Source organism: Podarcis pityusensis (assembly GCF_964106645.2).
Source record: "Podarcis pityusensis genome assembly, chromosome: 5".
Lineage (NCBI taxonomy): Eukaryota > Metazoa > Chordata > Lepidosauria > Squamata > Lacertidae > Podarcis > Podarcis pityusensis.
The window spans coordinates 25,655,977-25,675,353 of NC_138032.1; the positions used below are offsets into that span (position 1 = coordinate 25,655,977).

General features: G+C 41.6%; 1 protein-coding gene across 10 annotated transcripts in view; it reads left to right on the forward strand.

Moving 5' to 3' along the window:
* The window catches only part of LOC308478505 (uncharacterized protein), a 245,303-nt gene that overhangs the window by 192,602 nt on the left and 33,324 nt on the right, over positions 1-19,377 (forward strand). For 6 of the 10 annotated variants that reach the window (XR_013987066.1, XR_013987067.1, XR_013987069.1 and 3 more), the window contains one exon: positions 2,170-2,301. The exons of 2 other annotated variants lie outside the window; for them this stretch is intronic. Coding sequence is in view for 1 of the 8 variants with exons in the window: in XM_081008365.1 (XP_080864491.1) it covers positions 2,170-2,289 (120 nt within the window). In the remaining 7 variants the exon portion in view is untranslated. Of the gene's footprint in view, positions 1-2,169; positions 2,302-8,261; positions 8,364-15,621; positions 15,833-19,377 lie in introns of those variants that run through there. 2 more of the 10 variants (XR_013987072.1, XR_013987073.1) reach the window with 2 other exon arrangements.

A 19,377-nucleotide genomic window follows, 5' to 3' on the forward strand; every position in this document is an offset into this window, starting at 1 on the left:
GTTCAGTAGGAAGAGAAATTGTTTGGACAGAACAGATGGATAGAGGAGGCATTCCAGATACAGGACATAGTGTGAAATAGTGTGAAATAAGGCACAAAGTTTTAAGTGTGGGATGAAGGGGCAGAAGGTTGGGAATTACATCAATCAGCCGTTTGTCCTAATGGACTTTATCCAGAGTTGTCCTTAAAATGTTAATTTTTCTGACCAAAACTCCCAAGCAACTGTTTTGCTGTTTAATTTGATTTCCCCCCCCCAAACAGGTTGCTGTTCTAAGCTAACTGACCCCTCACTAACTTATTTAAATAAAACCAATATATATTCAAGCATTCATGTGGGCATAAACAATACTAAACGTTTTAAATACGTTTGGGGGGAAATGAAAGCTAAACCAAGCAAAAACCGTGAAGGAGTGCCAGGGAGAGATAATTCGCATTGACTTCATAGGAACAAGTGTCTCCTAGCTTCAAATTTGCATGTGCTTTGTAGCAATCCACTTCTGTACACATGTGAATATCCATCCCTGCACTGCATCAAGCTGTGATATGATGGGATGAGCTGACACAACTCATTCTGTTTCTTTATTTTTGCTCCATGAGGTTGCTGCGCCCTGCATTCTACTTTCCCTGCATTATTTAGGGTACCAAACCAGTTCTTAGAACCACTTAAACATAACTATTTGGGGATATGAATATGCAGGCTGTGTTTGAAGACTAGGCTGAGTTGTATCCAATGATGTTGCTCAGCTGATGCTGAGGCTTCCATCAGTGGAAGGAGAGAAGGTTTGGATTATTGTTTTTATTTTTATTTTTTATATTGTGATTTTTGTGTGTGTAAACCGCCCTGAGAGCTCCGGGAATAGGGCGGTATATAAATTCAATAAATGAAATGAAATGAATGATACACCTTTAGGTGCCAGGCGAAAATGTTCCTTTTTAACTAGGCTGACCTGATCAAAATCATATATCTTTTAAAATGTGGCTATTTGGGGGGGGGCGGGGCGTGTCATTGGATTATTGTTTTTATTTTGATTTTATATATTGTGATTTATTTATTTTTGTAAACTGCCCTGAGACCTCTGGGTATAGGGAGGTATATAAATTCAATGAAAATGAAATGAAATGAGAAGGAGGCAGATTTTAACAATTTCTCATCCTCTTGCATTCTCCTAAATCTGCTCTGCTCTGGATGAGGTTTAGGAGTGGTGTAGGGACTTACGGAATCCCCATTTTTGAGGCATCCTTTGCCTGAATATATCTTAAAGCACTGGTAGCCAACACAAGGCTTCTAGATGCTACAACTCCCATCATCCCTGATCACTGGCCATGCTGTCTGGGACCGGTGGAAATTGGAATCAAGCAGTGTATTGGCGAGTATGTCACTGGCTCCCATGCCTTTAAAGAATGCTTCACTTACATGTTGAGGTGATCTTTTAAAAGTCTTTTGAGAGCATCCTCTCAATTAGTAGCCAAGTCCATATAGCATGGAAATGACAGTGGCTGGAACTCATGCATTTTTGCACATGAAGCAAAAAAAGCCAAAATGCGTCTGCTCACAATTTGAACTCATTTGAGCCTAGGCAACGGAGGGCAGAAAATTGCTACCTGTGATGGCCACTTAGCAGATAAGCCTAGCCTTGTTTAAAAAGCTTTGTAGGACTAGCTCTCCCTTCCCACTCTGATTCTGTGATTCAGATACAACTGGCAACTATATTAGGTTCTCATGGTCAAACTTTTAATTGGCAGTGATGTTGCTGCAAATGTTCTGTTTAGTCTGATTTTTTGTTTGTGTACATTGTCTATATATATATATATAAACTGTTCCGATTCCTAGAGTTGGGAAGGGATGGGAGCCAAAGCAAACAGACAATTACGCAAGTGCTGTTTTCTTAAAATCTAATTACCGGACTTCAGTTCCTAGAGTAACATAGCATACAGTCATTTACCAAGTCAGAACCTACCACAGTGTACTTGTGGTGCCTGCAGCAACCCTGCCAAGTGGCGAGAAGAGTTTTGCAAATCGTTCACACCCTGTCCCAAAGTCTGGGGATTCAGAAGCCTGGTGATATTCTCCTTACTATTTGGCAGGGCAACCCATGCTCAAATGATTGTATACACACTGGTTGTAAAAGTTGCCATTTTTAAAACTTCCGTTTCTTTTCACCCTATTCAGAGCCCCATATTTGCTCTGCTGTGCTCATGCAGAGCTCCTGGTTATGCCCAGATTTTACATTGGAGAGCCTGTTCCCATAGCAAACTGTTAGATGGGCATGATGACATCTTTCATCTATAAAGGGGAAACAAGGTAATATTTTCTAGCATATTTCATTTTCTGATGTAAAAGCCAGTACTCGGAAACACATCATTGAAAGCAATCTATTAACAATTTTCATTTGCCTTTCCCCCCTTTTTTGAAAGCATTATACGTCTTGTTTTTGTTTTGCTCTTGTTTTTGACTATTTCTGGTCGTTTTCATGATGAGAACTATGCTGGAACACACTCTATATTTGATGCTGATGCCCTTGAACGGATTCATTTAAACTGATAGGAATCCATAAGCATAAAAACCAATATTATTTCATGTGTAATATTGTCATTGTGGCAGGCACAGTGCATCATTTCTGCTGGAATTGTTTCCCCTAATGCATAAGTTACCAGAGTGCATTATAGATGAATGTTTGCTTCTTTGCAACTTTAACCCTCTGTTCATTCAAGTCTTCATTTAAAGCTAAACAAACAGGCTGGTAGATTCTGTCGGTGTTACGGATCTTTCTTGAAGACTTTGTTTCATACATTTGATGCTTGTTGCTAAAATGCTTGAAAGCAGTATTCTCATTAATTAGCAGCCTTACAGGAATAACAATTAACATATTCTCAAGCAACTGTAAATTAACATAGTTCACACATGATTAATGTAGTTTTTTGGGGGGGAAAGGTATAGTCAGGACTGTGTGTACAATATAAGGAATAAAAAGAGACAAACTTTTCTATCCTCACCATTCAAATGATTTGATGTGTTTTCCTTTGCACATCACATTGAATGTGTTACAAGCACAATAACAAAAAAGGGTCACAAGGCCAGAAATAAATTCTGCTTTTAAAACTCCTAGTGCTAATTAATCACTTCTGATTTCTAATGAAAACAAATATCATTAGGCAGGTATTGAATTAAATAGATAGCGACAGTCTTTTCACACTGGATAACATCAAAGCTGTCCATTTTTTTAAATTTTTATTTCAGAAAAGGAGCTCTATCTGAATGCTGAAGATCAAGCTTTTCCTAAATTATAATAATATTTTTTTCCACCTGCATGATCTGCTGGTTTTTATAGCCTATAATTATGAACTTTGTATTTCACAGGTGTCCTACTGTCAGGGTGGGGGGTGGGGGAGGTGGAAATCTCCATCTTTTGAAATTATGGGATGCTGCCTCGCAATGGCAGAATCTAATCTGCTCCCAATTTGTGTCAGCATTTTGCATGGGGGGGGGGACTCAAATCCTCTAGAAAACTAGAAATCAGTGGAAGGTATCCCCCCTCCCTTCTTTTTTTTTCTCTGGGCTTCATAAGCCCAATGCAATTAGGCAGCAAGTGACTGTATGCCATATGCATTTATTGCTCTTCTTAGCATGTGTTACTTTGATGTGTTAGGCTGGAAAGCAAACTCTTTTTCTTGGGCAGCCTTCCTCCTGGGTCTTCATACTGCTTAGCAGTTGAGTGTAGACTTTGAAACACAGCCTAATTTAGAGGCAGCTGCTGCAGCTGCTGCTGTCATTTCAGCCGTCTCCCCCCTTCCCCGATTTTGCTTTGATGTCAGCTTAGAGCCGTTGTTGTTGCATTCGGTACACTGGCTTCTCCTTCCTCAATTCACAAAACAGAACCTGCATAATTTTAACCATTTGTGTGTGTGCACGTGTGCTTTTGCTCCTAAATCTTCTCCTAGCAGCCCCGCTTGCTGAGGACGCCTCGCGTAGGAGTCACATGTGTTGTGCCAGCCTCTTTCATAATCACACGAGAGAAGAAAGCTGTACGGGAAAGGAAAACAAACAAAAAGTCCCTTTGAATTTGACCCTTTGATGTTCAGCGAATGGCTACGGACATCAGGAAAAGAAGGCATGTGTTGGCCGATACCAAAGCCATTCAGTTGTTTCCAAAACCTGCATAGGATCTGAGCATGATCGACAGAGCCAGTTCAGATGTGATAAACCAATTGTCGGAGGAACATGTGGAGGCCCAGAGATGTCACCATAGGAGAGGCCCTGCTTGTGGTGTCTTTGGTGAATGTGCCCTGGAGTTCAGGGCCGGCCCACCCATGAAGCAAGGTGAGGCAACTGCCTCAGGTGGCAGGATCCACAGGAGCAGCAGATCCATCCTCCAAGGAATGCATCACCTTCCACTGCAGCTGTGGTGACTTCCTTGGGGGCTGGATTGATCTCCTCCTTGGCAGTCGTACCCCAATGCCACCTCTACAGTGGCCCCTTGGTAAATAGGAGGCGCTGCTGGTTTCCACTACCACCTTTGTTTTGATGCAGATCTTTATCCCCCCTTGTTCCTGATATAGATCTTTACGCACCACTTCTTCCCCACTTGAGCATGGGGGCGGCTACACCATTTTGTGGTTCGCCTCAGGTGCCAAAATGGCTTGAGCCAGCCTTGCATGGAGTGTCACCACACAAGACGGGGCCTTTTCAGTGGTGGCACCCCAGTTATGGAACTCCCTTTTTACTGAGGTCAGATTATTTCCCCACATTATATGCATCCAGATGGCAACTCAAAATCTATTTGTTGTAACAGACCTTTGGAGCATAATATGAATGACATAATTTGTATTTGTATTTATGCTTATATTTTTGTTGGTAGAATTAAATGGTGATTCGTTTGCCATACTTTGTACTCTGATTTTAATGCTGTAACTTTATTGCTAGCTGCCCTGGGTTCTTGCGAGAGGAAGGGCAGAATATAATAAATAAAATGTCAAAAAACTTTATTATTATTAATAAAATATACATGTAATGATATCCTCATCATTATTTGATGATGGACTGGTGTCTCAGACAGAAAGCCCATATATGTACAATTGAGGCCCTGCTTAAATACCTACCTGTGAAGGCCATCATGCTAGCAGGCACTTGGAAAAGGGCCTTATAAGTAGTGGCCCCACACCTGTGGTATCCAGTCCCATTTGAGATTAGGGAAGCCTTATCCTTTGACAGTTTCAAATGCGGCAATGAAGAACTCATCTCTTTTCTGTTTCCTTTAGTGGCTGATGTAAATCAAACTGCAGATATAATTATTATGGTTTGGTTAATATATATAATATTAAAAAGTGCTTTTAAGTTCTGTTTTATTGGTTGTATTTTCATGTGTATTTTGTAAGCTGCTTTGTGAAGAATTTTTCCAGAGAATGGAGTTGTACATCTGTTAAACAGACTTCCTTAGCTCTTCACATGATGACTCAGAAAGCAATGAAAGATCTCATCTGTACATTGACTGTGGATGGATCTAGACACGTCAAAGAAGCGATTCAGTTAAACGCATTGTAAACTCATACAGGGAAATCCAGTAGGGATAGACGGGACTTCACAGCGCCATCAGGTGTCATAGTGTGATATCGCATATACAACACATATAAAGCACTTTTTCTTTACCAATCTAGCTGAGTCCTGTATCAAATCTCTGGTGTGGCCACTTCCTATGAATTGGGTGGAGCATTATGAAAAACAGAACAAATTTCTTACAGGCAGATTCACTGCCACCCTAATTAAACACCATATTAGGAGTATGCAAGTGTGTGGTGGAAAGGGGAGGGGAGATGGATTCTGCTTATTCAGAGTTTCAGCACATGAATCTCACCCAACATTCTCCAATCCCAGGGCTTGGGGATCTGGATGGTGAAGCCCCAAAATGCAGCAAACTCACACTGCCTTCACTCTTTTGTAAGTTCTCTCTTTTTAGGAAGAATAGGTGGCATTTGTTCAGCTGATATTCCCCCCCTTCCCAGTACCCCCCCCAACCTTGTACCTATTCGTTTCCCCTCCTTTCTCAACCAACGCCAGATCCATCTGTACCTTGTTGTCTATGTTAAGTGTGACCAAACGGAGGTGATAACTAATAATCAAGTCTGCACTATGTCGGATATGGTGCTGAAGAAATGATTTTGCATGTAGCCATCATGGCACAAAGTGCCTATCACCAGCTTTAGCCGATGCATCAACTATACCCCTTCCTGATCTGAGAGAATATGGTTGCTATGATACATGCTTTGGTAACCTCACGTTAAGGCTATTGCAATGCACTTTGCGTGGGGCTGCCCTTACAGCTGGTCCAGAATGCTGGAGTCTGGGTTGTGTGGTGTGCCCCTTATTGTCTCACACTAGTGATAAGGGATCTGCACTGGCTGCCTTTCAACCACCAAACCAGATTTAAGGCCCTGCTACCTGCATATAAAGCCCTAAACAACTCTAGGCCAGGTTTCCTGAAATACCACCTTCTCCTCCACAGCCCAGTAAGGCTGTTAAGATCAACACATGGAACCTGGTTAACTCTGCCATGGTAACATGGAGGTGGGCACTTTCTCAGGTGAAACCAGTGTTGCAGAATGCCGCCCCCCCCCGGAAATACAAGAGGCCCCATCAGTACTGGCATTCTTCCAGCTCTTAAAGACACACCTGTTTAGTCAAGCATTCCCTTGATTCCCTAATGTGAACCTCTTCATTATGTTGTTTTAATGGGCTTGTTTATCGTACCTTTCAGTTCCGGGTGTTTATTTTGACGATGAAATTGTTTTATTGTGTTTTTTAATTATGTGCGGCTACATTTTTTAAATAATCAATTTTATGCTTGTAAACCACTTAGAAGCCACTTGGGGAAAAATGAATTAACAATACCAATAACAATAATAATAATTCACCACCAACATTGCAACTTTGCAGGGCCTTCCAAAAGCTTTTCCATGTGGTTTGTGGCCTTGGTGGGAGATGTAAATAATCCACCGCAGTATATCGCAAGATGTTTGCTAGGCATTTTGAGGATAAAATTGCTTAAAGCTGCCATGGCTTGGAAAAAAATTGTTGACACGGATCAGTCAGTTGCGGCATCTTCTGATCCTATTTTGTGAATGATTTTTAATCGTTAAACCCTTAAGGTCTGTGAGACAAAATCCTGGGCCAGGTCCAGCCAACCACCTGTTTGCTTGCTTCTTGCCTCTCTTCGCTTATCACATTTAGCAGGGAGGAAGCAGCTACCTGGGTCCAGGAGGAGGTAAATATGGTACTGAGAGAGCTAGTGGTCTTAACTCCCTTAAAGGAAGCCATGATAGAAACTGCACCTGAAGAAACCTGACTTCGACTCAATGATATGAACAATTATTGGCCAGTGGCCAATTGTAGAGGTCCTTGAGTAAGTGGTTATCAGCCAGCTTTAGATACTCTTGGATGAGACAAATTTTCTGGATCTATTTCAGGCTTGTTTTTTGGGGTGGAAATTGCCTTCCCATCACTCTGTGGGATTATAATCAATCAATTAATTAATTGATATACAGATTACTTGCCAAAGTGACTTCTAAGCGGAATGAATGTGGAAAAATTGCCTGAGTTGGAGACTGGAGGCTGGGTCGAAGGAAAGGGAGGATAGGTCCTTACATGTTATTGTGTGCATCCAGAGTTTTTAATGGCTACCCTGCTGGTAGTGAAAAATTCACAATTTTTAAAATCTGCCATATTTTCAATTTACAGTTCAAGTCTTTGCCATTCATTATACAGCATTTCACATCCTTTCTCTCTATGAGTATCTAAGTGATACACAGCATATCCTCATAGATGAATCATTATAATGTCAGATGTTAAAAGTCATGAATTTCAGTGCCCAAAGAACCCTAGTAAAAAATAATAATTGTGCTTGTGTTTTAGTCATGTAATGAGAAGCTGAATTTGAAACGAGGAATTGAGGTGTGTGCTTTTCCTTCAGATTTTATTTCAGTGTTTTGTTTTGTTTTTGCTAATAGCAAGTAACAAACTGAACAGAATGTTCAAGTGTACAGTGGTACCTCGGGATGCGGACGGGATCCGTTCTGGAGCCCTGTTCGCATCCCAAAGCGAACGTAACCGGTGTCCATGCATCTGTGCATGCACATGATGTTATTTTGACGCGCTCCTTACTTCCGGGTCGCTGCGGAGTGCAACCCGAATTTGCCTAACCCGAAGCCTATTCATCCCGAGGTATGACTGTATTATAATGGTCTTTTTATATTCCAGCAAGATACCCTCACCCCCCCACTCCAGTGCATTGTGGCCCAGCTGAAGAGATTTGCTTACAGGAGAGCATCCAAGAACAGTTCGTCACACTATCAGTGGCACCCATCAAAAAAGAGGTACACACATAAGAGGTGCACTAGCATTTACTGATTTAGGACCTGTCCTTGCTATGGAGCTCCGTGTGCCACACTCTGGCCCTTCCACCTTTCAACAACCCTGTGGGATAGTTTAGGCTGGAAGAGAATAACTGAGCTAAGATCATCCAATATGTTTCATGAGAATTTAGACCGGTGTCTCCCTTGCCATAGTCCAATGTTACAATGCTCTAATACAGGGGTCAGCAACCTTTTTCAGCTGTGGGCCAGTCCATCGTCCCTCAGACCATGTGGTGGGCCAGACTATATTTTGAAAAAAAAATATGAACGAATTCCTGTGCCCCACAAATAACCCAGAGATGCATTTTAAATAAAAGCACACATTCTACTCATGTAAAAAAACCAGGCAGGCCCCACAAATATCCCAGAGATGCATTTAAAATAAAAGGACACATTCTACTCATGTAAAAACATGCTGATTCCCAGACCGTCCGCGGGCTGGATTTAGGAGACGATTGGGCTGCATTCGGCCCCCGGGCCTTAGGTTGCCTACCCCTGCTCTAATATGATGATGGTCATGAAATGTCATCAGTGGTGTTTTAAGTAATAGTATCAAGAAAACAAGTCCTGCCCTGAGGTGCTTATTGTCTTCGATCTGACACTCTAACAATCTGAGTGGACAACTGGGAGGAGTGGAAGAATGAATGTGAGGGTCACAGTGGGATCAACCCAAAATTCTTCATTGCAATTTCCCATACCCATTCATAAAAGTGGGAGAGGGTATTTCAGGGGAGTGGGAGGAAACTTATTGCTTCCAGCCACTGGTGGCCACCACCACCATTGAAGCATCTGTCAGAGCAAAACTATGTCATGTCATTTGTGGGGAGTGGAATGATGGATAACAGTGGATAGTCTTTCAGAAGAGTAGGTCTTTGGAGCGATGGCTCCCTTGCTGCAGAACTTCTTGTTCAGAGTGTTATCCGAGATCTGTGGAATTCAGCAGTCATGAGCTGGATCAGGATTATACCCGGGCACTTCACAGTTTATTTATTCCATGTTTTTAGTTGCCACATTCAATTCTGTAGTAGTTGGGGGAAAGAGTTAGGCATGGTGGTATCTTCAGCAGAACTTGATTAAACGTAATTCAGAAAAAAAGAGTGGATTAGCTGAATGTTAATCACGGTGCTTAAAAAAAAGAGAGGAAAAAATCACCAAGGAAAATATGATTATTGTTCTCCTGGATGTTTATAGCACCGTTTCTGTGCCTCACCCACAGATTTGTTGCCTGACTTTTATTAGAAAAGGTCAAATTTTGAGTAATTGTTTGATGGTATAATTAAGCCTAATTAACAAGTAATTCCAGGAAGACTGAACTATTATAGCAGTGATTTTGTAGTGATAGACTAAAAGAGAAAGTTAGTTCATTTTTAACTCCTTAATAGCTCTCCCTCTACTTATTAAAGAAGAAGAGAAGGGACTACATACTCCGTTTGCCCCTGTCTGTAATAGCTTGAGTGTCACCCCACTTGGAGAGTCATACAGATGGATCACGCAGTTCTTATTTCTATCTGTAAGTTGCCTTGAGTTCCATCAGGCGAAAAGGTGGGGTGAAAATAAATATATTAACTTCATCATCACCATTATCTCTTGGAGATATTGAAGTGTCTGGATGAAAAGGCTTAGTTGCATCAGTACTTAAGAGGGAGCACCACTAAAATGGAGAAACTGTAATCACTTTAGATATTAAGGATTTCCACCATGACCTCTAAAGTGTGTGATGCGGGAAATCCATATGGAGAACAAAAGGCTCATTCCACATTGTATTATTGGAAATAAATTTATATCATGCATGGAAGAAACCAACCAACCAACCAACCAGAATGGCTGGCAAGACATTGGCAGAAAATCTTTAGTAAACAACTGCAACCCACACAGAGCCAGTGCATATTAAATGTGTGTATGGAACGTTTGCCTGCTATTGCATTCAAGGCATAGTGTAAATCTATAAAAAAAAAAAGTAATAGTACACCCATAAAACCATATAACACACCCACCCCGGGAAATAAGCAATTCATAATTGTGTTTCACATGGGTCTGTGTGGACACCCTTTCTTTCTATATAAACAACCTGCTGCTGTTTTTGAGATCTGGAGGGGAAACACTCTGTGTAGCACATACCATTGGGGGTCTTTTGGGTTCTTTGGAATATGCACACATGGCCAGCACATAGTACCTTCATCCTGGCCCCTTAACAACAGTGCTGATGTCTCATTCTTTTCATTTTATTTCCCCCTGTTGACGTTACTAGTCCCTACTCCCCTATCACCGCCACCCCCCCAATCAAATTTGTTTGAATTGATGGTCAATTAAGAACTTTTCTAAAAGTGTTGCAATAACTTGACTGGACTTTAGTAGAAAAATGAAAGCTAAATCAACCACACATGCCACCAGCACAGATCTGTCGTTTGCAGGAATCTAAATCAAAGACATGGAACACCACCCTTTATTGGTTGGAGGTGTTGCTTGCATAAGTATTACATTTCTAATGCATACACTTCCCCAATACTCCCATTTTTGAATGCATTATTTGATTGGAGAGTGCATTGCAAAATTCAGAGGAATGCAAATTTTGAACAACAACTTTGTTTCAGTTTGTGTATTGCTTCAGAAAGTGTAAACTGGGTAGATTCACATTAAAATGTGGACCAAACTGATCTTCTCGCCCATGCCTACATGTGATGGGGAGGAGGAAGAATGGGGCTTCTTAATCCTTTCTCCTCAATATGATTTTATCCCCACTGGACAGGTACAGAAGCTCCTTCCGAAGGATGAGTCTCAGTCCATAAGGGTCTTTAAAGCAGTTTGAATTGTGCTCAGAAGTAAACCAGCAGCTAGTAGTGTAGACTGGCATGATGTGTTCCTCTCATGTGGTTCCAGTTAGAAGTACAGTGATTGCCTTGTACGTTAGATTACCTGAAATTTCTAAGAAGTTTTCAAAGGCATCATCACATATAACACATGAATAACCAAGGCTTTGCCATTGTTGTCTACCCTTGCTGGCAGAGCAAAAGGAAGGACAGGCATCATTCATCATTCATCATTCATCATCCATCATCCATCATTTTCAGTTTGCTTTTGTTTTAAATGTATAAGCGTGTTGTGTCTATATATCTATATCTATCATCTATCTATCATCTATCTATCTATCTATCTATCTATCTATCTATCTATCTATCTATCTATCTATCTATCATCTATCATCTATCTATCATCTATCTATCTATCTATCTATCTATCTATCTATCTATCTATCATCTATCTATCTATCTATCTATCTATCTATATCTATCTATCTATCTATCTATCATCTATCATCTATCTATCTCTATCATCTATCATCTATCATCTATCATCTATCATCTCTCTATCATCTATCTATCCATCTATCTCCCCCTATCTGGAACAACGGGAGGGAAAGTACAGTCAGTCGTACCTTGGTTTTTGAACAGTTTAGTTCTCGAATGTTTTGGCTTCCGAACGCCACAAATGCGGAAGTGACTGTTCTGGTTTGTGAACTATTTTTGGAAGCTGACTGTCTGACGGGGCCTCTGTGGCTTCTGATTGGCTGCAGGAGATTCCCGCAGCCAACCAGAAGCTGTGCTTTGGTTTCCGAATGTTTTGGAAGTCAAACGGACTTCCGGAACGGGTTGCGTTCGACTTCCAAGTACGACTGTAATGACATTGATCTTTGCCAACTCATTTGATGAAATTCAGCCTCCAGTTTGGGGGCTGGTCAGGGGACACTTCAGATCTACATCCTCCCTTCGTAGTCTCCCCTTTTGGCCCTAATGATGTCATAGTTTCAACATCAGAAGGGCCAGGGCCAATACTAAAAAGCAATGGCTGATTGAATATGGAACAATAATTTCTAATTAGTGGTAGTTGTGATAATCTGGACCAATATCCCACTTCAGGGTTTCTATCTCATTTACAACGAAGAAAGCTGTTTTCATTGATAAAATGTTTCCTGCTGCAATCATATACCTCCTAGCTGATGTTCTGTAAAACACATTTTATATTTTTATGGCTAATGCTGAGTTACTGGTTTTTTTTTGGGGGGGGGGATAAAAATAGTTTTCACAAGATGACATATTCTGGGTGATTTGCAGAAATGGAACCGTTCAGTAACTTTGATAAGGCATCTAAACATATAATCCCATCTAAATAGCATGTCCCTGATTATTCACAGGCTTATATAATATGTCGGCTGTTTAACTTTGGATCATACCATCACTCTAACCCAAGTGGATTTAGAGTTAATGGGTTTGCAGTAAAGCATACTGCTGTAATCTGACGATGCAGCAGCTGCATAATGCAGCAACGTAATTTATTAATGTAATATGTTCACCCCCGTACTAATGAAAGGGCTGTTGGTGGTTCCTTTCATTCTTCACAGGAACACCTCATTAATAACAGGGAAGCCAGTATTTCAGTGCCTTTAACTTCTAGCAGTTTTCTGTCCCAGGTTCTGGGAATTTGCAGAATAGGACTTTAAAAAACAACAGGGTAACACCGGTTTCTGCTTATAGGTTACTTGAGTTTAGCTATAGTATTTGAGTTGTAGTTTTCAGTACCTAGGCACATGACAAATGGAATTTTGATTTATGTTCCTCCTTACATGCTCCCACAATCCTGATCTCCAGATTACACAATTGCAGGAGAGATTGGATTATTATTCTTAAAATAATCATCATAATCTAGAGAGTGGCAGTGAGCAAGATGTACCCCTTCTACATGGAAGAATACACATGTGAGCATATCTATCATCTATCTATCATCTGTCTTTATATCTATCTTATCTATCTCTATCCCTCATCAATTTGTTCACTTAATATTTAAGGCTGCAATCCTAGGCGTACCTACCTGGGAGTAAGCCCACACACCCTTAAAGTAATTTGTATGGGATTTCACACTGCACAGTCTCAATAGAGCATCAGCCCTACTTAGCTTATTGGGACTTACATCTGACTAAATAGTTTTTCTTTAGAACAGGGGTGACAAATCTCTTCTGTCCAGGGGCAGTAGGCACCATAAATGCAGCACTGCATTCAGAGTGGAGAATGGGTTTAACACTCCTCTCATTGCAGTCCCAATAAAAATCCCTCACCAAGGCTAACGTCAAGAGAAAAGCTTCCATTTTGAGACGGAGAGAAGATTCCATTTTTTTAGCTTCTGGAGACAAGTTTCCATTTGGTGATGATTTAGTACAGGCATAGGCAAACTCGGCCCTCCAGATGTTTTGGGACTTCAACTCCCATCATTCCTAGCTAACAGGACCAGTGGTCAGGGATGATGGGAGTTGTAGTCCCAAAACATCTGGAAGGCCGAGTTTGCCTATGCCTGATTTAGTAGATCTCTATCTTGCCAAGAGCATATGCTGAAATTAAAAAAAGAAAATGAAAAGGAACCAGTTGCACTAGAGCCAGAGTTAGATCATCTGATCTTTCTCACAGAGCAGCTGGTGCCAGGTGGTCCTTAGTCAACAAAGGGAAAGTTCAACTAGAACAGAAGCAGGCATCTGGTGTACTGCCTTCACCTACGTCCCTGCCTCTCTATCTCTCTCTTGCATTCCTTCTCACAGGACAAATTGTGTTAGATAATGTTGATGGCAATGATGTCACTTTTGCTCCGCATCTTAAATATACAATGGTACCTCGGGTTAAGTACTTAATTCGTTCTGGAGGTACATTCTTAACCTGAAACGGTTCTTAACCTGAAGCACCACTTTAGCTAATGGGGCCTCCTGCTGCCGCCGTGCCGCCGGAGCACGATTTCTGTTCTCATCCTGAAGCATAGTTCTTAACCCGAGGTACTATTTCTGGGTTAGCAGAGTCTGTAACCTGAAGGGTATGTAACCTGAAGCATATGTAACCTGAGGTACCACTGTATAGCCATGCCAAACCTTTATTGTACTTCAGAGCTCAGGCCCCTGTGAGGAAAGCATAAATTTGTGGTCTTCTGTGGCAAAACTGAGAGTCCAGGTATTCATCTACCCAAACCTGTTTAGCTTCAGCCAGGTGTCTGCAGCCTACGCTATCAAACCATGGAATGCTTTCCTCCTCAAACAGGTAAGACCCAACAACACCACATTTTTGTTAAGTGGGTGCACAGTCACAGGTATTTTGGAGGGGGCCCCAAGTCTTGCCAGATTGTTTAGTTTACCACATTAGCCACTGTTACCTAGCGAAGGAAGACCTGCAAAGTTAGGTGTTCTTTTTTTAAAAAAAGCAAAACAACAAAACAACAATACCAAGTGCTTTTGGCCACCAGCAGCTCTGTGATTATTGAAGGCTGATTTTGTGATGATGTGTCTTTTCACCACTTTGGACTATCAGAGACCAATTTCATGCTGTGCGAATTCACTAATCATGCAACAAGGTAGCAATCAGATGGTGGGCAGGTGATTAGTTTGCTCTAGGTTTTCGCAGAAAGAAGCTGAAAACAACGGCAGGATCCACCACCTAATTGCCATCTGGAAATATGTTTACTATAAGGTGCAAAAATTGGGCTCAGAAAGTCTCACATTGGGCTAAGCTGGAGGGCAAATTCAGGGTATATGACAATACCCAGTGTAGTCAAAATACAAAGTTGCACAACTGCTGGACTATTTGTTACAGCATTCTGAGCAGCAATCGGTCATATTTCTCATTCATTAATATTTTAGCCTCTGTATTTCATTATAGGTATCTAGGTAAACCCTCTTAAATGGTATGTCTAAAGGGCATAAGAATTTAGATTTCATTTATGCAGCTTTTTTTTCTTGTTTGCTCATAAATACAATAGTTCCAGGTAGAATTCTTCAAATGTATATTGTAATACATTTGTATTAAGTTTCAACAGGAGTCTAAAGACAGTGATAAAGAGCATTCCCATCAAATACTTTGAAATTAATCTGGCAGTTTGACCCAGTAACCGACATGCATACTAAAACACTGATGTGAATTGAAAATAAAATAACCACGCTTGACAGATATAATAGTTTAAGTGATTTCAAATTAACCACATCCCACTGACCGCAACTGAAGAATGTGTTCATTCTCCCGCAATGAAACATGCTCTAGGGACTCATTATACAGAGTAGAGTAAGTAAAACCAGAGTGGAGTAATTGATGCCGAGGAGGAAGAAAGAATGACAGCTATTTAATGATTCCCAAACTTATACATAAAGATATCACAAGTGCCTAATGTATTATTTTTCTCTTTCCAAACTAGGTATATTATAGGCTTGCGTCTGCAATGCATAGCAATTGCAACACTTGATATAGCTTTTAGGGCTAATGAATTATGACCCCCAAAAAGGCATCAGCTGCCGCATGGAAAACGCAAATAACAAACACCCTTGTGCCGCTACGATTGTGCCTGTGGATATACCGTGGGGCCAAGCCTCCAGTGGAAGAAGCAATGCATGAAGAACCCTCAGTCTCCATCCAGTAAGGTCTCCAATTATTATATATACATACACTGAAAAATTCCTAATGGTATTTTATTTTCCAGCAGTCCTGTGGGGGTATTAATAAAGGCGGAAAGAAATGGAGGAAACGGGTATAAAAAGATATTGCTCTAGAGCAGTGTTTCTCAAAGTGGGTGATACCACCCCCTGGGGGTCGCTTGAACAATCCAGGGAGGTGGTAGTAGCCTCAGGTACAATTGGGGGGTATTGAATAAAGATTGCTTTTGAATTATGGTGCTGGAGGAGACTCTTGAGAATCCCATGGACTGCAAGAAGATCAAACCTATCCATTCTTAAGGAAATCAGCCCTGAGTGCTCACTGGAAGGACAGATCCTGAAGCTGAGGCTCTAATACTTTGGCCACCTCATGAGAAGAGAAGACTCCCTGGAAAAGACCCTGATGTTGGGCAAGATTGAGGGCACAAGGAGAAGGGGATGACAGAGGATGGGATAGTTGGACAGTGTTCTCGAAGCTACTAATATGAGTTTGACTAAACTGCGGGAGGCAGTGGAAGACAGGAGTGCCTGGCGTGCTCTGGACCATGGGGTTACAAAGAGTCGGACACGACTAAACGACTAAACAACAACAACAATTGAATAAAAATAAAGGAAACATAAAGGTGGAAACATAAAGAAAGAAGAGAAGAAAATTTTGAAAAACGTTTCGTACATGTTTCATCTGTTGTGTAATGACGCTTACAACCAGGTTGGGTGCCATTGCAGGATGGTGACAATGCCCCCCCCCCCCGGATCAGGCAGTCATGCTGGAGGCAATAATTTCTCCCAGGCTTGGGTGAACCTTTTTCAGCTTCACCCAGGCATGGGAAATGGATCGCAGCTTGCCTGCCTATTTGGCCAATGGCTGTGGTGCAGGCCCCATCACTGGGGCAGATCAGACTGAACCAGCAGGACATAGGTAGAAATATAGATACATGAAAGAACACAAATTGGTTACTGTATCTTTTTGTTTGTTCGCTTAAAGAAGGTAGATTTCCAAGGGGAAGCTGAGTAATGTTCATTTTGAGAATAATTGGTGACGGTGGGGCAGATGGGGAAAGGAGGCAGAAGGCCGAACTACACATTACATAAATCCCTTAAGTGCAGGAGTAGGGTGAGTCTTTAACCCCCCCCCCCATGATCCCAATTTGGATTGGGGGTTTCCTGCCAGCCATTTGCATGAGAGAAACAGCTCCCATTAACTTCAATGGGAGTACTCGTCCCATGGGTTTACTTCTTTAGTATCTTAATTTTGAGAGTGATTAGCAATGGAGTGGGCAGGGAGATGAGGTTGAGGGCCAAACTACGTCCTACATTTATCATGTGTATTTTTTTTATGTGCAGTATTTTCTTTCATGAATCATTATTGTGTTTGGGTGAAAACAACAGGAGCTTGGGTAAGGGGTTAAACCCTCCTAGTCTAGAACATACATCCTACTTTGGAATTTGTTAAAGAAAAAAGGTTGCACTTAAGAGCAAATCATTGATTAATGTAGGGTATACTTTGTTCCTGAATGATCTCCAAGATCTCCAAAAGGTTTTAAAGGCAAGGTATTCCTTCTCTGTTCTTGACACTAATTTAGTTTAGAAATGTCAGGTATCTAATCAGGGCTGGATTTAGGTTTGATGAGGCACTAAGCTACTGAAGGTAATGGGGCCCTTTCTATGTCCATCTGTCCTTTGTCAACAACAAATTGTTGCTTTTTTGTGTTAAATATATGCTGTATGGTAATTTATGGACCTAATAGGTATCTAAAGCTGTTTGCCACTGTTGCTGTATGTAGGTTTTATTTTATTTGTTTTTTATTTTATATTTTGGAAATGTACATCCAGTTTTTTGCCTTTAATTTTTTTTGGGGGGCCCCAAGCTATAGCTTGTTTAGCTTATACTGTATCTAATAGCACTGAACCTCTTGTGACAGAAGTGGAGACTCTCGGGACCAGGGACCAAATGTGGCCCTTCGGGCATCTCTATATGGCCCTCACAATTCTCCTCACACTACCCTATCCCCAAACTATGCCCTTCACTGGCCCTGCTTTGTGCTCCAAGTGTTTTTGCCTGACTGAAACGTGTCCTTGAACTGTATGAACACTTCTTTCTTGTCTGGAAGGAAGCTACAGGTGAGAGAGAGAGAGAGAGAGAGAGAGAGAGAGAGAGAGGAGAAGAAGAAGAAGAAACTACTACCCTACCCTACTGTACTATACTTTTCATTGCTCCACTGTCAGGGACTGGCTGGACGATGAGGAGTGGTGGGAAGCACCAACTAGGCCAACTCCAAGGGAGGAAGGGAGGAGGTGGCTCAGAACCTGGGCATTAGTGGTGGGACACTGAGGAGAGGTCAGAGGGGGAAGCTTGGGAAGAGATGCGGGATACTGAAGGGACAACAGCGTTTAGCGATCAGGAGGAACCTGTGACAGGAAACAGTTCAGACTCCAAGGCAGAAGCAGAAGAAGGTGGGTGGGCCAAGAGACTGTTGGAGCATCTCAGGAGTCTCCCCCTCCAGTTGTGAGGGGCCCCCTCCAGTTGTGTGCTGGCCTCCCTAATGAGGAAGGCAGAACAGAGACCAGAGGTGCACAGGCACAGTTTGGGACTGGTTAGGAAACATCTAGGAGAGGAAGAGCCTTAGGAGAGTTGGAAGGCAGGGACCTTCAGTCCTGGCAACTGCTCTATAGGGGCAAGACCTGCTGGGAAGTGTTGCTGAGTTGCATGCCATTTCACTGAATATAAAGGGTTAACTTCACTGACAACTCACTCTACCTCTTTGTTTTGACCTGCATCTGACTCCAGCCTTGACATCCATTTTTATCCCTGATCCCACACACCACTGGCATGTGGCCCTGAAAAAATTGTCTAGAGGGGGATCCTGCCCTCAGGCGAAAATGTGTTTTCCTCCTTCTGTCTTGTGGGATCTTTCTTCCCTAATTTTGTCACTGCTGATTCTTGTAAAATCTATGTTTCTAATTTTGCAAATCCTATCACCACTGATTCTCAGCTCCTGTATTTGGGAGCTAGATGTCATCAGAAGGAAATTGTTGGATTGGGGACACCCATTGATCCCTTCCTGCAAGATGCACTTACTTCGAAGTAAATTCAATTGATTTCTATATAGGAATGGCAACTTCAACATTTACACTGAAACTGCCAATTACAGTCCTAATTTTCAAATCTATGTCCAGGCACAAACATGAGTGGCACCAAAGACTCAACAGGAGAAAAAAAATGCACTCGGGTAGCGATGTGTGCAGAAAATTAATATGTGTATTATAGCAGAATACTCTACTAGTACCATCTGTGCCCATTGACTGCAGGTAAAATAAAAGCTATTTTCAAATCCAGGGGATAAAGAGATAAAAGTCCTCCCTGCATTGCATTAGAAATCAACGTTTTCTGTTCTCCTTTCTTACTGGTTGTTTGCTCTGCCTGTGCCATATACCTTAAGGCAAAACATGAGTTGTGATAGGCTGTCACACGGTTCAAAATATTATAGATGAAATCCTTCCGGGAGGAGCAGCTGGCTTGTTTTGTAA